Here is a 27,478-nt window from a genome sequence, read left to right as displayed (position 1 = left end):
AAGAGAGTGCCGTTTTCGGCAAATTCGCGTAAAAGTAGTCGAAGAGTTACGATTCTCAAGAACAATCGCGAACCTAATAAAATTGTCACGTGATAAAAGCACACGGTGCGTCAACCTCGTCCCCAGGGCGAGTCTGGATTGCGGCTGCAAAGATGACTTGTTAGAGCAGTTTTCAGTCGAGTGTCGAAAGTAATCAAGCAATTACTTTAGTTTTGGTTTTGGTTTGACACTGGCTGATTGGGAAGTAATTGGCCTGGTTTGGTTTTACATCACTCAACTGAAAACCGCTCTAATACGACTGAATTAACATGTAAATAAATAGATTTTAAGGAAAACGACCACTTTTTTAAGTTTAAAAGACATGTTTCGACAGAACTTCTATCATCTTCAGTTGAATGAATGATTACAAAGCAAGTTGAATAATAAGTAGGCAAAAATGCTAATTAAGACAAATAGTAACAACAGAACGGTGTAATTGCTGATTGAGGCAAGGTAACTACCTTACCTCAATCAGCAATTACACCATGTAAATCTAAAATTATCCTTTTAATTTACACCTTTCCACTACAAAATGAAAGAATTATTGTTGGGTCGCCTGTGATCGAGCTAAGTTTCCTCAGCTTCTCAAAATAATTATACCGAATGACAGAGCACCTTCCTTTATCATAATCATATGAAGCCCGGCGAACATCAAAGGAGCAAACAAAGATGCCAAGATTTATGTTAGACGGTCCACGACCGTGCACAATCTTTTGTTTTGCGCTCATACAATGATGCATGAGTTACGTAACCAAACCTGGTCAGTTCCTCGATCAGTAGTAAACAAACTATTGTGTTTTGTGTGCGGTTAAGACCGAAAAACCGAACGAAAACATACAAGTAAGAACTTTGTCGAGTTTCATAACCATTCCCCTCTATTAACTATGTCATAATCTATTATCTATTATCTATTGTGTGCTCTTTTTTTTCCCAATAACGGTTCATTAGAGCGGTCTTCAATTGAGTGCCGTAAAGCCAAAACCAAAGTTATCACTTAAGCCAGTCACAAAGGACAATCTAGTGAGCCAATCAAAACTTTAAGCAGATACATGAAGCTGGCGCGAAGCGCAGGAAAACGCATGCGGGCAAGTCACGATTGGGTGTGGTTTAGCGTCTCATTGGTTGAAATGTGGTGCGAGCTTTTTAAACCAATCGCTAAGCATAGTAACGCAACACCAATACGAATGTGAATTACTTTCGACACTCAAGTGAAAACCGCTCTATACGTATTCTGGTTCTGGTTCCGATTTCTGTCGTGAAGAGGTAGTGTTTTTACCGCCGTCTGCTGTGGAGTCCTGCGAAATAACACTCAGCCTCATTTGCACACCAGTCGGATCCCACTCGAGGCTGTATCGATTAGCTGGGTCAAGTCTGACTTGAACGCATTCCACATGGTCAGCGGAGTCTGCCTTTCTCTCGGGCCCGGGACTCGGTTGAGGTGTTGGGGGTAGGTCGGGAATTGGTTGAGGGGGTGGGGGTGGCGGCGGAGGCATGACTTCTTCATCGCCGTATTCATAAGCGCAGGAAGGGTCCCATTCTAAGCTTGATTTCGATACGCGTGAAACAGTAGAAGCGGTGCTAATACGATTCTTCTGCTTCAGTCCAGTCGGTAAGTCGGTGAGTTTATCACCCTCCTCAAGCTTCGCGAGGCGTTTGGTTGGAGACTGGGGTGACGTACATCTGGTTTCAGAAGTGGGTGACGCTGGGTCGCTTTCCAAACTTATCGCCGGATTCTCATAAATTCTGACCCTTTCTGGCGTCTTCAGTGCCGTCTCCGGCAGACTGTGTCTTGCTTTCTTTTTATCTTTATCGTTAATTTTAATTTTAGATTTCGGAGCAACTGGTTTGATGACTAAAAAAGTCGCCAGTCTCTCCCAGTCCGTCGCTTTATTAGCAGACTTAGGAGAGCTGGGTCCGTCTTTTTCTGTTTGCTCCGCACACATTGCGGCCCTCGACGAAGTTGGTGACGTAACGTCCTCGTGAATTTCTAAACCGTCCGACCCGGCGCGAAATACCAAGACGCCGTTACGTTTGTCTTTGGAGCGTTCCTTGGCCTTTTTGTTCCGAAGACGCACAGGCGAAAGCGGTCTTAAAGGATTCCTGCTGTCGTGGTTGCCGTTCAAATCTTCGGCTTCTTTTCCTTCCAAGAGCGATTTAGTCCTTTTGTAAGGGGGTCGCTCTTCGGCTTTGGATTCGTGCGTCGGAACTCCATCGAGAGTCTTCGGCCTCTTTTTAAGTTTCGGTGAAAGAACCCGAACAATGATATCACGGACGGGGCTCATTCTCCGATCTCGTTTCGTGTTTTGATTTTCATCTTTGCTAATTTCGCCTTTTATTTCCTCGGCATCGCACTGATCTAATAGAGTGCCTGTTCCTCCCTTCGATAGCCTGTGTCGCTTTGCGTCTTTCTCTATAGAGTTGGGCCTTCTTTTAGGGTGTTGTAGACTGCCAGGGTTTGAAGGAGATTTACTCGGCGTAATTGAGGAAATTTCACTAGAAATTGTCGAATTTCCGTCATTGATTTTCAAAAGCGCATTCGGAGAGCTTGGAGACACGCTTGGGCACTCACTGCTCAACCATGTGACATTAGTGTCAGATGAAATCGTACCGCACTCGCTGACGCCTTCTTCGTGTACTCGGACGCCTCTAGAAGTGCTCGGTGACGATGGAGCTGAATGTAAGAAAACAATGGCTTCTCCGTGTCGAGAGTTAGTGGGAGATTTATTTGTGATTATAACGGCGCCCTCGGCTTTAGAAAGTTCTGACCCTCTTCTTTGTTGCTGCACTCCATGTTTTAGCTCAGTGACTGGTAAAACTCTCATACAAGTGTCTTGTCCTTGTGGACTAGTCACTTCCACAGCCGACAATGACTCCAGTGATTTCTTGGTAGGCAAAGGGCCCATTTCTAAATCCTTGTCAGCTTCTTTCCTTTTATCAGTCGATAAGATGTCCTCTTTCTGTTCTTCTTTCCTACAGGACAAAGCGCTGTAGAGATTCTCCAAATGGTCGTTATCAAAAGCGTATAAGAATGTGTGTAAGCAAGCATTTAAAGATAACGAGATTGCCATGGTCTGCATCGCATCTGTTTCAGGTATTATTCGCGGCACGGTGAAAAGCAACAACATGTACGGAATTGCCCACGTAAAGAACGTAGATAAAACGAGAAGAAACATGCGAACGGTGTTTCTGTAGTCCACAGTCACTGCAACTACGCGATCTTTGAGTTTAGTTCGACATATCATGAACGCGTGTAAACATATGAGTACTACACAGACGGCCACGAGTGATAAATTTATTCCTCTGTCAATGTCTGTGAAGGATTGGCCACTAGCGAACGTGGAACAAAGATAGCCCCAGTTTCCCGCTTTAGTCCACAATACAACTGTGGCAATAGTTGCGAATATCCAACTCTCGAATACGTAACCCACTGCTCTGCACGTGTCAATATAACGCGGTGATTTCACTATAACAACCAAAAACCTCTCCACTGTGACGAGAACAAGCGACAGCACAACCACCATGAGCCCGATGTACTTGATGATGAACAGCGGTACACACAATTTGGCTTCCCATCGTTCTTGATGGCACTCGGACGAGTCCCCGTATGTAACAGTGTCTGAAACAGTTACTATGACAATGTGTGTGCCGATTAAAATGTTTCCTAACAGTAAATTCATGACGAAAATGCACAGAGGAGCTCGGCGAACTACACTGTTGCATAGTAAAGTTAATAAGACGAGGAGATTTGAAGCAACGGCGAGAAGCCCGAACGTCCACAAGGCAAGCTTGACGCCCGTGTTGTCTCCGATCATTCCTGGCCAACACGTATTATTGGCAAACGATTTCGAAGCCACACAAATTACTTTCACCTTCTTTTGCTTGTTTTCGCAGCTTGCAAGCACGCAAGAATGTTTCGGATAAGGCGACAGCTTGACTACATCTTCTTTAATGTCCATAGCCTCGCTACAGACGGGATAATCGCTCTCCAAACACTGCTCTCTGGGTTTTTTGCTGAAGTCGCAATGGACATTTTCCTGTTGTCTGTCAATTGACACATTGACAGTGTGTGATCTGTTGAGAAGTCCTTCAGGAAGATTTTTCAGATTATTTCCATCCAAGCCGATTATCCGTAGAGAGGGGAGACTGTCGAAAACGTCTTCGTCTAATTTTAGTTGCCCATTGTTTTTCAGATTCCTGCGAGGAAAAATAAAAAAATAAAACTGACAGTTTGAAAAGACAAAGGTTTATGATCGCTTTTGGAAATCAAGCATTTACTCTTGTACTTGCACAGAATGTAGACCAAATATGAGAATGATAAAATTGTGACCGTGTTAAAATTATAATAAACAACTTAAGTATCTATAAATACATACAATTCTCGTAGGTTTCGAAGTCCACGGAAGGATTGCCTCGTAAGAAATCTAATAGAGTTGTTTGCAAGAGATCTGCAATGCACAAAACAAACGCATTACGTTAATTCAACACTTTTATCGCGAATTCCCTAAGCTTATAATTGCAGCAAATTTTCCCTTCGATAAGAAAATATTGTTTATGTTACGATAACACTATTTTTGACCAAGCTTCACTTAACTGAAGCCACATTAGTTTGAAAGTGCACGCTAACTTTCTAATAGGTTCTTAATAACATTTCTTGAGAACTGTTTTTGAAAATCAATCCAGAATAATTGGGTTTCTAGTGATATTACAGGCACATTTTCAAAGGTTCTGAGAACCTCTCGAAATCGTGCTAAAACAAATTACACTCAAACATTTCGCTGGTAAAGGTTGGCCTGATTTGATGATGATGGAGAAAGCTAAACGCAAAACAACAACAAAACTTTATTTCACCCCAGAGTTGAAAGAGAAGAGCAATTTACAGAGTCTAGTTGAATCTCACGCGCGCTCCCATTGGTTAACCCGCTCTCCCACTTACCATAGATTACTTTGACTTCTTCTTGACTTACAACTTTACACTAAACTCCAGCTATATAACAAAACAGTGGATCACTGGTCCCTTGGGAAACAGTTTTATTTTCCCTCGAATCTCGATGTTTCCCGAGACTTCGACTCTGACTAACAAATTGCTTCCCACGGGTGATTAAGTGTATAGTGTTATCATATCAAAGCAAAAATGATAAGGGTACTGGCTACTCGAAAGAACGTAAGAGTTTAAAACGCCAGGCAGTCGAAATGCAAACATTTTAATACTCACAAGTATCGAAGAGAAGTGAAGTTCTCAAACGTTCCTGGCGGAATTTGGCGTATGTCGTGAGACGATAAATCACTACAAGAAGAACAAAACAAGCTGTTAAATTAAGACACTGCAATCAAATAGAGAGCATGTTTACAATACTGGAAAATGACCAATTATCGAAACACTTTGATCTCAAATTTGTAACGAGCGTAGAATTGAGTGAAACTTGATATTCATAAGATCATTAAGTTGGCAAACGCTCAAATATTTCTTCAAGTAGTATATTTTTTCTAGTTGTTTCATTTCTTTCGCCAGATCCACAAATATCACTATCAACATTGATAGTTCATTTCAATACCATGCCAGCCTAACTCCACTTAAGTTGAAACAGACAGCAAGGAGCATTTAAACAAGACATTCGTGGAATATCTTGGCGAAACAACTTGTTATATAGTGTCTAGCCGGTTCATCGAAAAAGAGACTTATAAAACACGAATGACCCAATTCGAAATATAGTTTATCGGTTTACTGTGGGACTGTGTTTGTGTAAGTTTGTTTGAATACAAATCAGTGTTTTCTTCCGAGTTTCTGAGCGGTGCAAGTTTTCACGAAGTTCCAACAATCAGGAACGAAGTAAAAATGTACAGTCTTATAAAAATATTATTGCACTGTCGGATAAGCTCAGTTTCGTAAAGACATAAGGTAAACTGGCTCATTAATCAAGCCTTTGATCTCCTTTTGTTTATTTATTTGGCAGAGTTCAGTAATCTTGAACGAGAACAACATTAAACAGGTCACACTCAAAGTCATCAAAATCTTCTACGGCAATGTTGAATCTCATCCAAGGTTTTGTCTCATGCAAAACGGAACTGATAATTTGATTAACAATTCGCCTGTAATAACATCGTTTGCAGCACAACACTTTGATGGGGCTTGAGAGGTTTTTTGTTTTTGTTATTTTTTTTCACTGTAACTAAAGAAATACGACCCACGCTTAACTTTCGCTATCGCTTTATCACAGAGAAATCTCCTAAAGTAAAACTGCTTACCGCTTATTTATACTCCATAAATGATACTGACGGCCAACTTTGGCTGTTTATCCCTTTTTTCAATTCCGGATTGCAAAGATTTAGTTACTTAAGAAAGCTCGGGTTTCTTCGTTATAAACATATTTTGTTGCTAATAATCTGCCTTGATCATTCATATGTTTCAAGTTTGGCCACCCACCAGCGCCCGCCTGACCTACTAAAACATTGGAAAGATAAAAAGATTTCTCCACTGTTTATTCATAAGGTCACATCTGCGAGGTTCTAAAAGATGACCTGACTGTCGAATAACACACAAAAACTCTTTCTTTTACTTTCCAACTGTAACAATAGACTTCAATTCGGTTTTCCTTGTCTTCGAGATATTTAACTGAATCCGGATTATGGAAAACGCTGTGTTTTATGCAACGTTTCCTACTATAATTTATTTGTCATTGATTCTCCTTGAACATTCGTCTAAATAGTGTCACTAGCAAATACGCTACAGGAAAAAATGAATTCTGTTCAGTTGTTGCATTTAAATTACCCAAAACCTTCACAAATTCGCTTTGCATGTTGACGATTCAGGCCGCATTAGTGGTGTTCTAAGCTACAGCATATCCGCATTATATCAGAAGATTGATCACCCTGTGTGATACGCGCAAAGACGTTTTGTCTATACTTACAGCCGTGTGATGTTTGCTGGTAAAATTTTCTTCAAGATCGTCAAGTCCTGTACCCTGCATCGAACAGTCTCGCCACAAGTGCACTGTCTCGGGCAGTCGAACGCCAAACAAGAAGACATACATGCCGCAAACACCAGAGAAGCAACCACACCGATCTTCATCTTGCGTGTGTTTTTTCTGGCGGAGTTGCGATCTGTTTGCAAACAAAACCAAGAAAGAACCATTAAATGCACAACTCTAAGACAATCGCGTGAGATCATGACAGATAATGAGGGAATAAGAGTGACGTTAATAAGTCATACCAAGCTGATAACGAGTTGATAAGCAGATTGAAAGACTCCTTGGTGAATTATTAAACCAGATTCCCGCGTTTTTCGATCGTCAAGATTCGATTTTTATCGTGAAGAGTAGAAATGCTAGAAAGTCACTCTCGATAAATGTTCCTAGTTTTTCGTGATGCTTGGATAGCTTAGTTTACGAGTGTGTGAAATACGAGATTTATCACCCAAGTGTATAATACTGTGTTTATACTAAGAGGAGATATGGATATGTTACCGCCCAAAGCCAATAAGTTTGTTGCCAGCTGCCTACATCAGGCCAATATCGTTAACAGGTTCATAAGCAATGCGATTGTCACGAGAAAGCTGAAAATAATTAAGAGTGCGACAAATGGCGGCCAGCAGGTCTTTAACGACAACAACAAAGTCTATCCAGTTACTACGTTTTATCCCGGTACACATTCTGGAAATTTGTGATAACCTTTTAATAAATACCGCTAAATTCCAGTTAGGACATTGTAAGATTGAGATCCCTGTTGGCTTTTGTTTGAATGGTCTCGATTTCGATTTTCTATTCACAATGCAAAAGTTAGTTTAGGAAAAATAAAGTAAATCTGTCCTAATTGAGTCCTGAATTTCTGTACTATGCTGCACAAAATAAGACAAAATATATAAAAACGAGAATTCGCCTGAAATTGAAACAAATTTAGCGATCTAGACGATTTCACCATTGCACTGGGAAGAAGGGCTAATGTATTCTTCGCATCGCTCACTATTTGTACATAACAGACGAGTTTATGTGATTCATTTCTTAGAGGAAAAAACCGCATGTACTGCTGATAATTTTTTATGGATGTTGTCCAGTCCGAATAGGGAGTTTTCACATGACGTCACGGCGGCCATGTTGGTGCCCTAATCAATGTACTTTTTGTCCATTGGGAAATGAGTTCTTTTCATAGGCAAACATTTCTTATTGTTTAGAAACACTACTGAACATGGCTGCCGTGAAATCGCTCTACAGCACAAGCAGTTTAAAAGATGTCACGTCAGTATTTCTTTCCTATCAAAAACCGAGGGCTCACAAATGAACATGCTTGATGATACGACTCTCCGTGGCCCTGGTGGCAGAAGTGTACAGTGCCACTTCATTTCAAAACTGTACGTTTTTCAATTGATGTGGCATAGCTGTATGAAAAGTTGCATTTGTGTAGGCGTTATTCATTCCGACAATTGTGGTTTGTGGAACAAAAATGATTTTCAAACTTTTGACGTTTGTGTTACCACTAAAAATGCATCGAAGTTTTTACACGTAATCCCAGGTGTGAATAAATAAAGTTGCTAAATTTAGAGCTATGCCGAGATTGACTCCCCTAATTAAATAAACACCTTACTAATCAAGTATTTATAGTCCAAAACCGTGATTTCTTGGCTAAGATCGACAAAGAGTAACTTAACACAGAATGTGACATCTATTGGAAAAACCGAAGTGTGGCTTTTAACAAATATTTCCTTCGCGGGAACCCAGCCTTCGAGTCCTTGCTTCCATTCAATGCTTCTGAATGTGTTTGTGTGCACACATGTGCGTTGAATTAAAAGGTGGATTACCGTCCCACATTACTATAAATTCGGAGTGTCCTTGTAACAGAACGGTCTATTCTATATACCATTATTCATCACTTGACCCAGTATACCTTACCTGTTCTGGTTGTTTGTACATGCAAGCGTCACAAACCGCATTAACGAAACTCCCATTCACGAGATGAATGTTTTTCTTTAAAAGAAGAATAACAGAAACTGAAGCCGATGCGGCTGACTCGCGAAGATAACACGATAATTGAATTACCGAAAATTGACAACAAATTTCCACTGAGCTACACATGTCAAAAGTGTCAAACTGCAAAAAAGAGGTGCTGTTGTAATTTCCAAGGCCCCGACGTCCACATTACGCCGAAGGAATTTGAAAACGGAGGTTTCTGAAAACGCATCAGATGTTGCCGTTAACACTACGCCGGAGGAATTTCACGACGCGATAATTACCGGTCATTTTAGATTTGTGTTTGAGTTAAACTCAGTCAAGGAAATCACATGATTATCGTGATGGCATAGTTTTTGGAAAGCTCCGTTTTCAAAATGTTTTCCGTCCACACGAAAACGAAAAGCTGACGTTAAATTCCTCCGGTTTGAAGAGCGTTTTCGAAAAGCTGCGTTTTCGTGGCGGATTAGTCTGGACGGTAGGCGTAACCGTAGAAATAAAGCTGCGTTTTCAAATTCCTACGGCGTAGTTTTGAAAAACGTACCTGTTTGAGAGACGAAAGAGTAAGATGGCAAAGCAAACTTGAGGGCTCCTGACAACCTTAATTCCTATCAAAGCCTTAGTTGCTTTGCATTATTGGCGTCGACATAGCAGCTCAAAAGTTATTTTTTCCAGCCGCCCACAATGTGAATCCATCCGCTAAAGTTGTCAACTGTTTATCAAGATTACAGTACACCCGTAACGCCTTTTTAGTTCTTTGATCTCAAAATAGACCGGTAATACTTATCTTACTATGAGCAGTGATATTTTTAGGACAGCTTTGTACAGTCACGTTCTCTTGATACGGCTGTAATTACGTCAAAATCGAGATGAAAACCTTGTTTAAACTCTTGCATTAAGTTGTTTAGGAGCACTATTTTAGAAAGTCTAAACCTCCAATTTCAAAAAAGGTTTTAAAGTGTAATAAATCATAGTGAAACGTGTTAACCAACATATACCAGTTCTATAACATTTAGGGCTGATATTAATCAAAGAATTTCAGTCTTGTCGTTGTTAAAAAAAAAAATCTTCTGGTTTCTTTGCATCAATTCGAACTCAAACCATGGTGATCTTTTTTTGTAGCACAAATTTGTCTGTATTTCAAAACGTAAAGCTATTGCAAGCTGAGAAGAGTCTTTATGCTGACAGTCTACCACATCAAAGATATCACTAGGAACGTTATTTACTGTATTTCGAAATTGCTTAGAATACGTGCTTATGGTACACTAGCAACTCATATCGCAACTGTTTCTAACCAAACACAAGATTTCTACGAAGTGAAACAGTACTGTAAACATTCATGACAAAAGAATGTAGTTATGGCTAGTCGCTGATCAAATGTCTTTGTCACTTTGGTTGTACTGTCAGTGTATGTGTTATTTCTTCCGTGCAGATGTTATCATCTCCTTAACAGCACTTGCTTCTAATCTATGATCTTTATCAGTTGGCAAAACAAAATCCACTGACTGTCTCGTGCGGAACCTCACGCGATGGGGTTTGCTGTTTTGAAGACAAAAAGAATCTTTCATATCGTTGTATGGCGTGTTTCTGATAAAAGTTGTTCGTCGAGTCTGCTTAAGTGTAGCTTGCATTACTTCATGCGCGGGTTTTAAGAGAGTCTCTCACAAATTGAAATTGAAGCGAGTTCCAATTAACCTAATTAACTACTGATTATCATATCTTAATTAAGTTTTTAATAGAAGAATCTTATTCTTGTCTGAGTTGATTTGTCATCTGTCTCGATGCCCGTAAATCCAGTCACAAAACAATCAGAAAGGGACCCTTATAACTTAGAGCATTCCTTTTGGGAAAAAAAAAAACATCGTTTAGACCACCTGAAAGTTTCCACCTGTTCGCGCCTAGGAATTCAAAGGCAGATTGAATTGTTTAGCTTTCTATTTACACGCCGGCAGGTTTTGCTCACATGGCCGGCTTCAAAGACTTTACACGTAGTACGTCCCTAGCCTGTAGTGACACACAATGGAGTTTCAGCGAGTTCGTGCGCATGTGGTCGCCAATCAACAGAATTTGAAATAGAGTACGCAAAGGTGGAAAAATAATTCTTGTTTTTACAATGTCGCAGAAGCTACCAAAAACAAACAGCTGCAAAAACGATGCACGTTTTGTTGTGTTTTGTTCTTGCTCTCAAGATATCCATGTAACAATTTTCATAGAACAAATTAGCTTACAATTCGTCACAGTGTCTTGTGGTGACCTCCCTGACCTGTTTTTCACATTCTTTCATTCATTTCTAAAGGCAATCTTTCTTCTCTTTGTTTTCCTCAGTCCTTTTTGTACTCATGAGAATTTTAACTGGTTCTTTTTGGCGGCAGTATAATGGTAGATTAATTCCCTATTTTACAGATGAAAAGATTTACTCCCAAGCCAAAAAAGTCCTTGGAACATTTCCGAAGGCTCTTGCTGTTTCAAGATATCAACTCCGAGGACATGACCTTAAACTATTAAAAACAGATACCCTCTTCTCTACGCACGTATTTCGTTTTCTTTTTTCCTCGTTTTGTTGTCGTTGTTTTTTTTTTAGCGGATTATAGCGCAAAACCTGCGACAAATCGAGGCTGCAATGATCGCTATGTTTTCCTTAAGAGAACGCCCTCTTTAAGAAAATGGTATTTGTCGCGAAAACACCGACTTCTATTCTCCTGTTATGTCCTGCAGTTTACATCCACGCCGTGAAAATTAACGATGCTACACTTCCCAGAGTCTGAATCAAGGTTGCAGTTGCCGTTCCATTCATTGCACTTATCACCCTCCTACATTTGCACATGAATTTTTCAAGTTGTTGTTGTTGTCAACCATTGCGTTCATTCACATTTAAGGAGAGAATGATTTGTGAGAGAGTGTATTTGATAATTAAGAATAGTCAACATGAAAAAAAGAGTAGCAATGACTAACCACCGTTGGACGCGAGGGGGCAACCGATCTCAGCAGCTTGGTTCCAACCGAATTTGAATGGTTCTTGAAGATTAAAATCTCTCAACGTTGTCCCACAAAATCCGGCCACGGTGATTGTGCTTAACCGCGTATTCCAAATACACCTTCAACATTTATTTACTGTATATGAACTTTGTTGTCGTTGAATGACATGCAACACGGTGATGACGTCACGAGGCGTTTGCCGTTATTGTAATCTTCGTGATAACGACACTGAAGTGAATTCGGGTTAAGATGGGCGAAAAAAGGTTGCCCAAGAGGGTGGGCACACGCCAAACCCGTGCCGGATTAAAGCAAATAATCGTTTTAACCGTGACAAGCTATTCGTCGACAAGATCGAAGATGATTAAATTGTCTACAAATTTGAATTTATAAAATAACCATCTTTAAAGGTAACTGAACTTTTGGTTTACCCCGATGAAACTGTCCCTAATTTCTTCGGGCCTCTAATATTACGACCGCATCAAAAATTCCCCAGGATAGGGACCGAGGCTTGCGAGAATGTTATGTAACTGACATTATATCTGTTAAGTTTCATTTATGTTACTGGCTTTGAGGTCTTTGAAGGCTGACCTCAAGACATTCTTTTCAGTGATACAGGCAGTTTGTTGTTCAGACGAAACACTATTACGTAATCTAAAACAGGAAAATTTCAAAACTAGCGGGCGTCAGCCCTGGAAAGAACACAAGAAGGACACGGGAATAGGTCAGCGGAAATAGAAAATCTTTGTTTTTTAATCGCTGCATGGAGGAAGTAACGCTCCACTTCTTGATGCAATATGTAAACACCTTTGTGGATTCAGAACCTTCTCCATTGCTGCACCCACGATTTGGAATTCCTTAACACCTGTTTGATTGATATGATCACTGAGAAGCTTAAAGACTCATCTTTCTAAATAGGCCTAACATTAATCCCTGTTGATGTATTAGATTTCTATTTTATCAGTTTAAGCCCGGGTTGCTTTTATTGCAAAGTCCAACATTTTACGTTACGCATTTTGAAATTATAGTCAAAGTATTCTTATTACTGTCACAGAATTTATCACAACGTCACTCGAAGACAGAATAGTTTTGTAGGCAACTTTACAGCTTAGATAGACAGATAATGATACACAGCCATTTAAGTTTGCATACCTCGAAAATTTTTCTGTTCCATGTCATGTTTGTTGCTTTTCTAAAGCCGTTAATCCACACTTCAGGGAATTATTATTTAATTATTTTTATTTTTATTTTTCGATCATCCTCGCCGGAACTCTTTAAAGAAAGTCTATTAAAAGGCAACAAATGAATAACACTGATCATGCTGATGTTTCGTGTAAACATTTCGTAAAAACTATAATAGGTCATCAGCGATCGGAAATCCCTAAAGAAGTTTAAATACAACGGATTTGATGCGACAGGTCAACATTTCCCACTAGCTATATGTAGGGGTGAAAAGGTCCATGCAAATCACGATTCAGACGTCCTGTGAATCCTTTCGAATTTCTGGATCTCGGTATTGTTAAAGAGTCGAAAAGATCTAAACATTTCTGGAGTCTGATCGGTTTTAGATCCTCTTTTAGTTTCTGCTTGGACAAGAAATCACCGCAATCGTGACAGAAAATGGGTTAAAACGTCTGTCGTTGAACAATAGTCCCATTTATAAATGTAGCTGCTTCGATAGCGATCAAAGCTAACAGGACTCAGACATAAATGCTTGAAAGCTTATGTCAGACAACAAAAATGACTTGGTGAGTTTTTGGAGTCTGAGACCGTGATTATAAATTTATATTGTTTTTTTCCTTTTATCTTCTTCATCAAAAGGAATTTAGATCTATGGAAATGGGTTGTTATTGCCTTGGATTAGAAACGTTAACTTGCCCAAACTATGCAGAATGTATTTAACCTTGCGAGGGTGTGAATGTCGTTTCTGGCTTTGTTATTGTGAAGGCTGTTCTCAAATGAATGTTGAAAATGCATGGCGCTTGCTGAGAGATCTTACTGGTTAGAAATGCCCTGCGTGTGCTGTTAGTCGAACCAAGCAGGAGCTAAACTAAACTAGCCAATCGTAACTTGGCATGAGTGCGTTTTCCCGCGCTTGACTCGGGTTGCATTTTCCGGCTCAACTTCCTATTGGTCAACTCGTCAATGACGCTTGCCGTGATTGGCTAGATTTGATTACATTCGTCTTTGGTTTTGCCAGAGTTATACGCAATTTTGCAAATGCACAAAGCTGGGTTTGGTCCAAAACGAAAAATACATACGCTCGTGAAACTCCTCAGTGATGACCACTATCCTTAATGATTTATGAGCGTGCGTCTGACCTGTCAACTGCGTCCCACTAGGTTATCTTGGTGTTAAAATCCAATGTGACGTTCAGTTCCGCATCATAGATTTAACGCCGAGAAGATCCTGGGAACGAGATTTGGCGTATAATAATCGCCAATGAACCTCAACTGTGTGATAATGAACTTCGTATATGTCATACTGGAATATAGCCCGAGGCAACGCCAAAACAGACATCGCACAGATAAGTACTGATTTATGATTACTCTACAAAATTCTCAAGAAAACTACAGCATTACACAAGACGAGACTCAATGTAATGGCGTCCAGTATTTGACACACACAGGTCCACGTTACTCTTTTATGTAAACCTTTCATGAAAACCGAGCTCGGAATTACAACTCAGTTGCTAGGAATACATGTATTATTTTTCATAATATACCTTGAAATAATCTACGGTTCCTGTTTAGAATAATTTACGATCCTTCACATGTAAGATTTCAGCAATTAATTAATCTTTTCGAGCCTCCCGACTTTACCTTCACTGGAAATCATTCTTACGATTAACATCTCGCAGTCCACGATTGCATTGAAATATCAACAATGAGTAAAAATAAAAGTGAATAAGAGAAAAATCATACATTAGTAAACTAGGAAGAAGTATTGTTTCACACCAAACTGGCAGATCGAGACAATTTTAACAAAAAGGTAGACAATCTGTAAAAAGAAGAAATATTTTGATCTCGGATGCGAGTTAGCATTAATTACAATCGAAATTTCGCTGACGCTCGCGTTACATGCATATAATTAAAGTCATTTCTTTTCTCGGTTTTTCTGTAACTTTTTTAAGATGTCCATATAATCAGGGCATGGCGATCAGGAACGTGCTTTTATCTGATTAAAATCGGCGTTTTCGGTCAACGTTATTATGTTTGTGGTCTGCCGGCAGCATGAGGTACTGAGAGAGTGACTGCAGTATGTATGTCATGAAATGAGTGCGTAGCGGGCTAATTGAAATTACTGCAATTTGCTCTCTCTTTGCACTTGAAAGGTCACCTTATAAAACTAAATACGACACGATTCTTTTTTTAGGAGTGCGTGTTGTCTTCTGTCCTGTGGTGATCATACTCAGCTAGAGAGCGTTGAAATAACAGAGAAACGCCCAATTCTTTGAGTTCCTCGGAATCTAAACTAGCAAGGCTCTCCCTCTCGATTTCTCTTTCTCTCTATCCTTTTTTCTTATACGCATGCATTTCGATTTTACTCACTGATTCTTCTTTATTTCAGTTATGTAATTTACAATGCAGTGCGGTATTTCACGAGTTGGCGCAAATATGAAGGTTATGAAGTATGATGCTGTCTGCGCATTCCTAGCCTTTATTTCTCTTGTGATGTACCCGACATGTGACGTTCGGCCAAGATTAACATTTCTGTGTGGACGCAACCTTGATGAAAATTTCCTAAATTGAGAATTCAGACTACCTAACTTTAAACTTTATAAAATGGATTATTTAGGTACAAAACAAAGGTTGAGAATACTTTTACAAAACTCTCGGTCACTACTGCGGAGTTCTTAATGAACAATGAGTTTTCTGCATCAAGATGCTTTCCATGAGATGATCAATTCCACTATTATGGCCTGTTATGTTACAGTTTAATTTGGAGGTACATGGTTTGGATTTACCCAATGCTGGTATGCAGTCAAAGGTCCACCATTCCCCACACGGCACACACTGGCACTGGCCCCTGGATCGACTTTGTCGTCGATTGTGGTTTTTCAGTAACAACTTTAATGTGTGCTTATCCCAAAAGCAGATTTATCAGTATTACAGGTTGGATTTACCTGATTTGTGGCTTCCGTTTAAATATTTGATTTCCCAGTAATTAAAACGAGATCCTTGGAAAAGTATTTTTACAGTTGGCAAGCAGGCGACGTCCTTTTAAAGCGGAAAAGCCCGGCGGACAATGAACCACCTTGTGGGTTCGACTTATTCACCGCAAAAATTCTCTCAATAATGTGAGAAATATGCACAGTTAAAAAATAGAAAACAAATAAACAAATCAATTGTTGGCGACCTCCATCAAGGTATTTCGCGACAATGTGGCGAACATGTTTGATAGCCTTTCCCTAAATTACTAGGTCATTTTCTTTGTGGTTTTGTTTCTTCAAAGCCTTTTGTAATAAGCGGTTTATGAACAGAGACGCTCTTTTTCCGGCAACGCGAGCATGGAATTTTTGTTACAGTTTGCTCATAACTTTTCCTTTGTTTTCAAATTTCGGATTTTAAAATTTTAAGTCAAGACCTTTTTTTTTTCGGCGAGAAGATTAAGTCGTTAATTTTTTAATGACTTTTTCCGTAAAGCTTCCTGCGTTTCTCATCTCCTTCAATATTATATCGTATGTTAGTATTGGCGCGATTTCAAAGGCTTTCTTGACATTTTTTTCCTTACAATGCAAAAAATCTGAACGAAGGTTTTTCATATCGGAAACACATTGCCACAAGTGAAGACAGTGAATTTTCCGTGGGTCCATTGTTTCATTTGCTTAATTTATTCCAAAATGTATCATTGTCGCGGCTTGGTATTGCTCATATTATATGTTTAATCCCTCTTAAAAATGAAAATCACAATATACCTTCGTTTGTTTAATCGTTTCCGTATTTCTTCTCGATCAATTTTCAAGTTATCCGTTAATTAAATTTCTAAGTCCTTCCTGAGGTCAAAGCAATTTCGACATTTCACCGAATATGTTATCTGCCATTTCCTTTGCTCTCTGTTAACGTTAAAACGCAGGCTCACATGAGTTGGCTAACGGCCATATTTTCCAGCATTTTTTTCTCAAAAATTGGTTTTTTTTACTTTTATAATGGCCGCTGTAGGCACAAGTTTCCACCGAACTAAACGAAAAAAAAAAAAAGCCTGAAAAACCGGCTAAAAGTTAGTAACGATTTGATTTCTTCGTCAGTGCGGTTTTTGTTATACACAAACTGAAGAAACGTCGCGATTTTGCGGTTTTTATGCTCGAGTTGGTCACTGAAAAATCGTTCCATGAAAGGAAGGTGGTCAATCATGCAGGAAATGGACTCAGCACAAATTAAAATATTTTAAGGTCAATTTAATAAATCCTAAACATCGTATCGTAGGAAGAAAAAAACAACAACAACTGAATAGTCTTTTATAAATAAGAAAAAAGTTTACCGCTTAATCTCAGAATCGACCGGTCCGACCTCAATAATTCATTTTAATTTATTTATAGCGCAGATTCTCTTATCAGAAATCTAAGATAAGTGAATTGAAAAGCGATAAGTCCATTTTCTATAAAAAGCTACCTCGAAAGCCTAAAGAAAGCGGCAAGCTACATTATCGATAACTGGGCACTCCGTGTGATAACATGTGTATAGACTTTCATTCGTGGCCATCCATGCGGTAGTGATTTGGCCGGCTTCAATACGCCATTGAGGAGAGATATTTGTTCAAATATTCTGCAACCGGATGTTTAACAGAAAGAGATTTAGAAATTAATTTCGTTTAGAGCAGCCAACAATGCGATAAACTGGCAACTATCTAACATTAATACTGAAAACTGCAGTGAGCTGCAATTGATTCTTTGTCGCGCGAAATGGAAAACCGTCAGCTAGCATCGTTTCGCGCGACACGTCATAATTCAGATATCGGATTAATGGGTTTCTCATAAAGAAGATTAAGCCACAAAAATGACGTGGAAGTGAACGAAAATAATAAAGCCCTCAAGCTCCGCGGTTTAGAATAATAAACAACAGGGACCTGGTAGAGCAATTTATGCAATAGGCGGTGAAAAACAGCACACTCTCCTTGACAAAATAAACATTTTGCCCCTCTTGGGTATTTATAATACAATGTAATTACTTTTCGTTGATGACAACTTTCGAGCCAGCTTTATTCGATCTTTGTCTATATTTCCTGTCAGTGACCCTACGTTTTAAGTTTCTGTGGACTCCTAGCTTTGAAAAAACAAATATTCGAGAATTTGACCTGGCCAGGGCAGATAAGTTATAAGATGGAGGCGCGGGTTTAAGTTAAAATAAAAACTTTGGAAGTAAAGAATAAGGGAGGCGATGTACACCAACCGTTACATTCACTTGAAATCCTATTTCTGTAATCAATTTTCGCTGCATCTTTGAAATAGCTCGCTGTTTTCTAGCTGAAAACTTCAAGCGCTATGCGTTTTGCAGGTTCTATCTTTCAACACATCACTCAGAGCATATGCTCAAATAAGCATCGTGTTGGCCATTTAATGAACCAACTTTCTGTTACATTTAAAAAGGAATACTCGATTCCGTATAGTAATCTGTGTTTAGACAACCGGCACAATTCTCCCGCTGGTAAAATAAATTAAGTTGATCAGCGAATACTTAAAACAGCGCTGCCTCGCACGTAGGGAACTGTATCTATTGCGTCTGCAAGCATCATCTGGAAACTCAATTGCAGCCAAACTTCTTGCTTTAAAGATTGTCAATGAAGGACAACCTAGAATGTTGTATTAAACTGACTACCTTGCCTTACGTTAGATCTGTAGTCCATATCCGCATTAAGGTCTTGTATATCACAAAGGCAGCCTGAAAAACTATTAGATTGCTAACAAATGTCTCTCTCTCCCAGCTACGGACCCTTTCCTCTGCAAACTTCGCTTCGACTTTATCTATTTATTTTACAAATTAATCGTACACGTTAGAATTTCAATAAACGTTACTCTATATTCATGAGCGTGTATAACAAGAACGAGTTATAATTCTTCGCAAGATTCGCTCAGTTTCGAGACAATTGTTCTTGGAGGTAGTTCAGCTTTGTTGCGCTGGATCCTCTTTACTCAAGTAAAGAGTACGAGTCGAATTATTAAATTACAGACTGGTAGAAAACTTTTATGTATAGAGTAATCACTGGACCAAATTATCCTTGCTGTGCTTTGTGAATGAAATACACTACAAAAAGAATGGTCTGTTATGAAGTTCACAACCGCAAGAATGTATACTTTGTATATAAATTTTGCGCTTCGAAAAAAGCAGCGGGTCTCAGCGTAGTTTTTGAACTGCGGTTAACTTGCACAACATTGGAAAACTCACCCCTGTCCGAAATGACAGCTCCTGACTTCACAATCCAACTTTTGCCGCTTTGTTCTGCTGGAACAACAGGCCCGCGGTCCGGTACACTGTCAAATTCATTCAAGGTTTCCTGTAAAAAAACATAGTGTTCGGATTCGTGGTTTAGGAACGATAAAAAAAAAAAAACACTCAACGTCTAACCACAGTGTAATCAAAGCTTGTGAAACTTGACTCTGCTAAACCAGCAGATGTTCGTTAGCCTTGCCCCTGATGCAGATGCAGGTCAAATGAAGTGATTACAAGCGCTGTTACCTTAGCTGCGATACTTCTTTACAAGGAATTTAATAATCTACTGCAACGGAAACTAGTTTGGCTCTGCTTGACTTGAAATTCACACAGGCGTCTCGCGTCGCGTACCTTTCTCGTGAGTTCCACGTTCGATGATCACCAAAACAAGATTTACTCGGGATTTCGTCGCGTCTACGCTACTTAATAACCGCGTCGCATTATTTATGCAAAAACAGCCGGGATTTGATTGAAAGAGGTTCTGGTGCCACTTTACAGGCTGCGAATGTTTACAAATTGTCAACAATACATTGTTGTTGATGTATGAGGCCACGATTGTCTTTCGCGGGGATATGCAAACATTACGCGCCAACATGGCCGAAAGGTCGGACAAAGTTTACATTTGAAAGTGCAAAATTAATTACGTTCAGGCTGTTTCAATTGTACAAGGAAAGAAATCGCATTTGGCAGTTTCCATGCAGATTGGCTTTGATTGTAGCTCAACTCCGTTGAGTAAATCGAATTGGTTTTTTTCTTATCTGCGATCTCCGCATTTAATTTACTCCAAGATATTTCAAGAGCGATTTAATTATCTTGTAAGCCCGTTTTCCAAAACAATCGCCAGGGATCCCGATTAAGAAAAGAACTTGTAACTAACTTACAGTGTAATAATTACTAACAAAACTTGCTACAGAAATCTAAAAATTATCTCTGCATTTTTCTTCCTAGCAGCCTCTTTATATCAACTGATTAAAGACAACAATGATGTACGTGCGAAGAACAAAAGCATCATTAAGCAGACACCAGATTTTACGACGGTGTGCAGTGTACGGTTTGCTGATCTGAATACCATTTATTATGTTCTGTTACCATCTTCTATGCAAAAAGTAACTCTCTAAAATGCGCAAAATTACTGACTGTACATTAGAAGCTTTTTTCACCAGGACATTGCCAAGATTTCACGATTTCACGATTTCAGGATTTCATCCAAATCCACTCTTCTGTCCAAAATGATAGCTCATAAAACAATTTTGTTCGCGTTTTTGTGGATTACTTGAGAGTTACTATGGAAATATCTCGAGTCGAAAGGATAAAAAAAAAAATACAAACTTGAGTCGGCCAAGATCTAGGTTTTCTTGACTCCTAAAGTATTTTACCAAACCGGAAAAGCTATTGTAAGTTAAAGTAAATGTGGAAACCTATTGAACGCTTGCAATTCACATGGCTCAGTTCTTGAAACTGTAGCTATTTAATTAGTACACAATGCATTTCCTGCGGTTGTTCAAACACACGCGCGTGTGCGAAGAACGTGTTTGTAGCGACCGTACATCGGTTAGTGGAAGATTAATTGTTTAATAATCTAATTTCTGCGCAATACACCACAATCCTAGTTGGAATACTGAAAAGAAAAAAAAAAGCTATCAAAGATTCCTGCAAAAATATGGTGGTTATTTTTGGTAGATGTTTATAAATATACCCGCCGGAAATTAAAACAATAGCTTCAAAGTTTTAATCCATAATTTTAAGTAGGTGTCTAAATCACAGATAGTGTGGTTCAGCATTTTAGCATGGTTGTGCCACTAAGTTTCCGGACTGAGTTTCCGTCTGGATCCGGTTTCACGGAATACGAATTTTATATAAAACAAAGCAAGATATGGGTGTGTCGCGTTAATTTTGCTCGTCTCCTAAGTAGAAGGTAGAACTGAGATGGCCTGCCTTCCGACGTTTTCAAAACCTCTAACACTCTGAGTTTTCAAGTTTCATTTTTGGTGTACAGGTTAGCGGAAAAACTGAGAATTCGAATTAAGGTGTTTACAACAGTTGTTACTTTAACAGCTGCACCATATATAACATTGTTAGAATTCAAGCTATAAATAACCTGTGTTATCATTACAACCGGTTTACGAGCTGTACCTCTAACTTCAAAGTGTGACTAAACTTCTTGCAGCAAACTACGCACAAATAACCAGGCACTTTCCAGCAAGTTTGAGTGAGAGATCAAAAAGATAAACGTTTTTTGGATTGATAACGCTCGCTCGGCGGTTAATTCTCATCAATATTCATGACAAGAGGTTCGAGATGCGGCTGGCTTTAAAGCAACGGTGTTGCGGTTCCGCCTTTCCCGGTAACAAAACATTCTTATCGGAAAGAACGCATTACAAAGAAAATATTTTGTTCCAGTTTTGAAGTTCGATTGTACTCCATAGTAAGATAGATTTAATTTACTATTGACATCTGCTAAGGTATATGGGAAACAACAAAATGGCGATTACTTTCCCATTGCAAGTCCACAGAATTTCGGGAGAGTACAGTACAAGCCTTTTTTTCGTATTTTCAGGTTACCAATTCCAAAACAAATTGTGTCACGGCCATATCCGTGACAGAAAAATAAGTAAGCTTCTCGTGCTGTACTTTCCAAAACCTCACAAAATCTACCGTCTGTGTTTCTTTTTGCAGATAACGAAGCCATAGATTTTGTTTATACTCCAAACCGGTTTCCTGAAATCAGTTATGATTACTTTGAGAAGTAGCGCCTCCATTGTTCAAAAATTTCTCTCATTGTCAAAATGGCGCCGACGATCAAACCGATCTGTTCAAACTAATTTTCACATGCCGCGACTTCGAGTGATCAGGAGAATAGGCAAAAAATTGTTACGTATCGATAAAAACGCTTCAAAGAAACTGAGAATGCTAAATTTAATATCATTTTTTTAAGTGAGTTGTGTAAACAAGTTATAAGGGACCCATTTGTATGATCTTGGTGATAACAGAGTTCGTGACTTTTGTTTGAATTGAGAGGGTCACTCGGTGACCATTTCCGAAATGGAATAAGACAAAACAAGCATTACGGCACAAGACAGGAAATAAGCAATTCTGCCTGGGAGAGTGCAATAACATTATTTGTGTGGGTCGTAAAAGGAAATCTACTTCATCACTTGAACCACAAGATTCAAAACTGAAGAAAGGCAGGAGATAAGGCAAATAACCACACACACAGAAAAGCTTCGCAAGCAAGATATAATAAACGTGGGTGGCTTTTTGGAACGAAGCTTACAAATAGCGCGAAAGGAAAATCAAAGGGGCCTGAGAGTCAAAACAAACGTCAACTCCGCTAAGAACAGACAAGTGGCAATAGTCTGAAAATAGAAAGAGCCAGCTGATAGCAAAATAAATAGCTAATATTCGAGTAAAAATAATATTATAGCCGACTCAAAGAAATAAAAAGTCAACTGAGAGCTAGAAAAGCCATTATAAAAACTAAAATAACTTCAAACTGAACACAATGTACGACAAGGACAAGGCGTATACCAACAAAGGTGTTTGAAACTCACATGTGCTAATTTTCGTCTGGCTGTATACACTTGCGATAACCTTATTTTTCATTCACTCGTGATTCGTCAGTGTTCTTAGTGCTTTCCTGTGATTGGTTCTTAAATACATCAAAATTCAGAACATTTTATTTGTATCTAACAAAGAGCGATTGGATTATTTCTTATATGATTTCTTATAGTGCCATCGACGCAGACTGACGCGGTCGGCATGCCACGTCATACATACATTATATTAGCCAGCGAATTTTCGTAAACCGTCTCAGTCCAGCACATGCTCCTTTTTGATTTATTATCTCCCTCTTTAGATTTTCACCACCTTGCGATATAACATGACACATGTCGTTTATGAAATGTTGGCCATGAGAGAGAAGGCAGCGAAAACATGAAGTGAAAGCCAGTCTTAATATTTCAAACACTGAAATGTTCATTGTTTCAGTAAAGACCATAACTGCAATCTTTAGATTTTGAAACTTTCGTCAAATTATCTCTTGCAGTATCCATCGTCAGTCATAAAACTCATCGCTTCCTTCGAATACTTAAAGTACCTCTTTTTTCCGTGAAAGAAGCGCGGCGGCGAAATGTCGCTCAATACAAAAACCACTTAAATTTGTAACTTAAGTATTTTGGCGGGAACACAAATTGTTATCAAAAAACCTTGTTTTGAGCCGAGTAAATTGGAATTTGTGCCTCATAAAAGAAGCCGCGGAAGAGAAGTAGGATAAACATGGTCATGAGTTTTATTCGTAAGAAAGAAACACAGCTAAAACCAATCGTAGTTGATAAATGCACTGATATTCATTCGCAGCGCGCGAGAGACAAGATGGCGACATTTTGAAAGGAAACTTCTTCATCAGTTCAAATATCACTCGTCGATAGTGCGCTGGTTTAACAAGGTAGGTATTAATTAAGTTGTAATGCTTTTAGTTACGGTGTGTTGCTTTACATACTTGTATGTTTCCTAGTATTGAGCGGTTCCAAAAAGAGACCAAAGTGGAGTAGAACAAAAGACACCGAACTTGATGTATCCATTTCAAGTGTTAACATAAGTGAGTATAAATGAATACTGTATTAGCAATAATATGATAGAAATATAGAAACAAATGCAAATGACGGTCTAAGTTTGAAAGCAGCTGAAGGAATACCTTTGACTTCGAATAGTGTTTCGCGTTTGCATTGAGATTCTCGAATGCATTATAACAAAAAGAAACGAAAGAAAAAAGATTTTTCAATGTTGTGGTTGTGGACATTCATCTAAATTTCAAATTTGCACCAAGTTAAAAGAAGTTTAGACAGAGCAAATTTAAGAATGATCTTCTTTTTAAACAAGCATCAGCTTACCTGATTCACATTTTTAAACTTGTCTTGCGTGATTATAAATATTCACCCCGAGAAAATTCTCAGCTGCAGACCTTTTTAGCCTTTGTAAACGTCTTGCAAATGTTGACCTCAGAGGTTTGTTATGTTCTCTATTCAAAAGGATGCAGTGAAAACCCAGTGAGGTCTAAACGGAAATTTCTAGAAAAGATCTGTCTACTAGCGACAGCTACAATGGAAAATTTAACATTTTAGAGCCATACTTATGTAGTCGCTATAAAATGACATAGTATAGCCAGCCAATAAATAAATGAACCAAAGGAAATAGTATTTTCCTCGCACGCCAAAAATGGACATTGCTACGCCATGCAGTCTGTGAGAAATGTCTTACAAACGGGTTTCCGGCGCCAGACTTCAAAACTAATTTTTACCTCTTGCAAACAGGAAATATGGGCCATAAAAGAGCAGAAAGAGAGGAAATAAGTGGAGAATCAACAATAGCATGCAAATTATAGCAACGTCCGATATTTTACAAATTTCAACCACATCAGAATAGGTCCTTCAATACTATTTTGTGAAAGTGTAAAAATATCCTTTAGTTTTGACTCTAGCTAGATTTAACTTTCACCTTCATAAAAGGTACTTATTAATCACTGTGTCATTTCTCTGAGAGATCGAGCTTTCGGCATGAAATTGGCATTGTGTTCTATTTCGGATTCATTTCACTGACTTTTTGTTTAAAGAGTACTTAAACAACACGCAATTTTAAAATTAGAGCAATATCCGAAATCTCCGCGAATACGTGTATTGCTTTCGGCTCTCGATTCCTTCTAGTGATATATACACTCGTGAGCCTCCTTTCAAATCTATTCAATCTGCATCTATGTTTACACATCTTGTTGTTTTATGATGCCCGAATAAAATAAAAGTTCTTTACACACCTTTATACAGGGAAGCCTGAGCATTTTGCGGGATAAAATCACAAATTTCACGGGATTTTGAAGCTAAAGACAAGCTCATTTCGAAGGCATACACGACAAGATGCCCTTTTGAATGTAACACCTTCACCGATTAAACTGGCAAATACGACTTTGAGATTTGTTTTCCTAGGCTCTTGATCTGTTGTTGCGAACCTAGAACCGCGATTCAAAATCATATGTTTAACTACATAGCTAATTTATGTTCGACATGACACACACACTGCTCGAAGTTATTACAACTGCTGTTCAAGACCGGTTGCCCACAACGTAAATTCAGTTGTTTAAAAACTGCTATTGTGTTTCATTCGTCTTCATGCCTCGTTGCTCGCGAAATCCGGTGAACCTAGAAATATTTAGATTTTACTTGTAAATATTGTTGCTTCAGTGTGCGAAAATTGCCTTCGCTGTTTCTAGCCTTTACCCAATTCGCCAAAATCGAAGTTCATTAAGGTGTTAGTTTCGTTGCAGGAAACTTCAGAAAACAGCGTTGGTAATTTTCGTGTCCAAATGCAAAAAAGATCAAAGTAAAGGTGTAAGAATGGAGTTCAATAATTAAGTACACGGAAGATCTTTAAGCAAACATTGTGGCCTTCCCACGCAAAATAAATCATCGTCATTTTACATGGTATACGATTTTTAATGCCGTGCTTTCTGCTGAATGTTCGAGCGAACCCTGCATGGCTAAAATCCGTAATCTACCATTCGATTTATTGCTATCAGCGTGAGACTTTACACACTATTCAAAGACAAAAAAGAGTGTTACAAGTGATTTACACAGCTAAATAAATTTCTTCGTCGAAATCTATTGGAACTAAACATTGAACGTGGCTGCGAAAGACACTGAACAACAAGATTAATAGCAAAAGTGTGCCCGTTGAATTCAACAGGAAAATTGTACTATACCTTATACCAGTTTCAAGCGACCAATATTTCAACTTTCGGGATCTTTTGAAGCTGTAAATTTGTTCTCCCTGCACTGTGACCTTTCTTCTATCGTTCTCTCGCCAGATCTTCCAAAAAACCCTTCAGATTCCAGCCAGTCGGCGTAGAGAAGCGAGAGTAAAATTTTACCAACTGACCTGCTGCTTCGCCTCGAGTTCGTTGCCACCGCGCAGACAATGGAGTGTACGGCTTAACGATATGCAGACGCCTTTTTGGGCATTAAGGCGGTGATTTTTCTCAAACTGTCACAGAACAAAAGCAAAGTCTTTAGCTACGACGCTTTGGGGTTTTCAAACTTGCGCTCCAGTAAATAAAGAGTTCAAGTCACTTTTCTTATTTAAATGCGGTGTAGTCAAAACGTGCGCTCACAAAAGGCTCCAAAAAGCCGTTGATAAGAATAAGTGTGTTTTGGTCATGCGTCGATTCACACACGAACTTGAAATATCGCTTGAAGTGCACTTGCGGTGTGACATTGTTTAAAAGCAAATAGATCATGTCAGACCATAGTTAGTAGTTAGTAACTATGGTCAGACTGCAGAAAATTAGAAACAAAAATTCAGACATAACTATCAACCTTCAAAGATGCTGTCATTTATAAAATTGAATGGGTTGACGGGTGAAGAAAAAATGCCAGTGAAGCAAGGAAAACTAAAAGCAAAAACGTCGCTAAAATAGAAATACATTTGAAATGCGTTACGTCTTCAAAAGCTTGAAAGTATTTAAATACAATAGCTTATAATTACGCGACACATTGGAGACTTTTTCGTGGAAATACTCGCAGGCAAAGTAACTTTTGTACTTTTATTTTGGAGAAGTAGAGCGCGAATTGAAGTTTCAGAAGTTTTGCCCACCAGGGAGTGTGTTGTTTCGATTCACCTGCTTGTATGAATTGGGTATTCTACAGGCGTTAAAAATGAACAAAGAGCGAGTGACACAGAAACCATTTATTCACTTCATCAGGAATCAAAGGCCTTAACGGCGAAACACGACATAAAAAAATGTTAATAACAGGTGGCTCTGATAGCAAAATCAACTCGATTTTCAAAACAACAGGCTGTTTGTAGGTTGCTTGAGGACAAAAAGGAGTTCTATTCCCTTTATTTTGGCCCAATATTTTAGGCAAAGACCTTGCTGAGACTTCACGACACTACCTGAAACTGATGTATCGCAACATTGTCCGAATCGGCACGCTTTAGTCTTAACTGAGTTTGGCAGCTTCCTGTTGATTTTCTAGGATCTTATCATGAATGAACGATGTAGCGCCATGGAAAAATAACCACTTTATCTTCTCCGTCTCCTAGGATAATGTTTCTTTA

The 27,478-nt window shown here is 38.9% G+C and overlaps 1 protein-coding gene across 6 annotated transcripts; it reads right to left on the bottom strand.

Moving 5' to 3' along the window:
• Nucleotides 1–1,251: 1,251 nt before the first annotated feature.
• On the bottom strand, nt 1,252–26,585 carry LOC145481149 (uncharacterized). 6 transcript variants are annotated; one of them, XM_081459560.1, is made up of 5 exons: nt 24,265–26,585; nt 6,945–19,439; nt 5,252–5,323; nt 4,413–4,484; nt 1,252–4,233 (listed from the first exon to the last, which is right to left on the bottom strand). In XM_081459560.1, the coding sequence occupies exons 2-5, from the start codon at nt 7,202–7,204 to the stop codon at nt 1,260–1,262; spliced, it is 3,378 nt and encodes a 1,125-aa protein (XP_081315686.1). In that variant the 5' UTR covers nt 7,205–19,439; nt 24,265–26,585; the 3' UTR covers nt 1,252–1,259. The 6 variants fall into 6 exon arrangements, with proteins under 6 accessions (XP_081315686.1, XP_081315687.1, XP_081315690.1 ...); XM_081459561.1 differs by having other exon boundaries at nt 26,124–26,585; XM_081459564.1 differs by lacking the exon at nt 24,265–26,585 and having other exon boundaries at nt 6,945–7,137; nt 19,331–24,255.
• Nucleotides 26,586–27,478: the final 893 nt, after the last annotated feature.

The sequence above is a fragment of the Orbicella franksi genome, chromosome 3, assembly GCF_964199315.1.
Source record: "Orbicella franksi chromosome 3, jaOrbFran1.1, whole genome shotgun sequence".
NCBI classification, from domain to species: domain Eukaryota; kingdom Metazoa; phylum Cnidaria; class Anthozoa; order Scleractinia; family Merulinidae; genus Orbicella; species Orbicella franksi.
Note: the sequence above shows the minus strand (reverse complement) of the source record. Positions and strands in the feature narration are given on the sequence as shown.

Bases quoted from the DNA above. Each gene is read 5' to 3' on its own strand.
- LOC145481149 (XM_081459560.1), bottom strand. From the start codon at position 7,204: ATGATCTCACGCGATTGTCTTAGAGTTGTGCATTTAATGGTTCTTTCT. The intron at 5,324-6,944 runs GTAAGTATAGAC...TTCTTCTTGTAG, and splicing joins CCAGCAAACATCACACGGCT to TGATTTATCGTCTCACGACA. The intron at 4,234-4,412 runs GTATGTATTTAT...TTTTCCTCGCAG, and splicing joins CTTCGAAACCTACGAGAATT to GAATCTGAAAAACAATGGGC.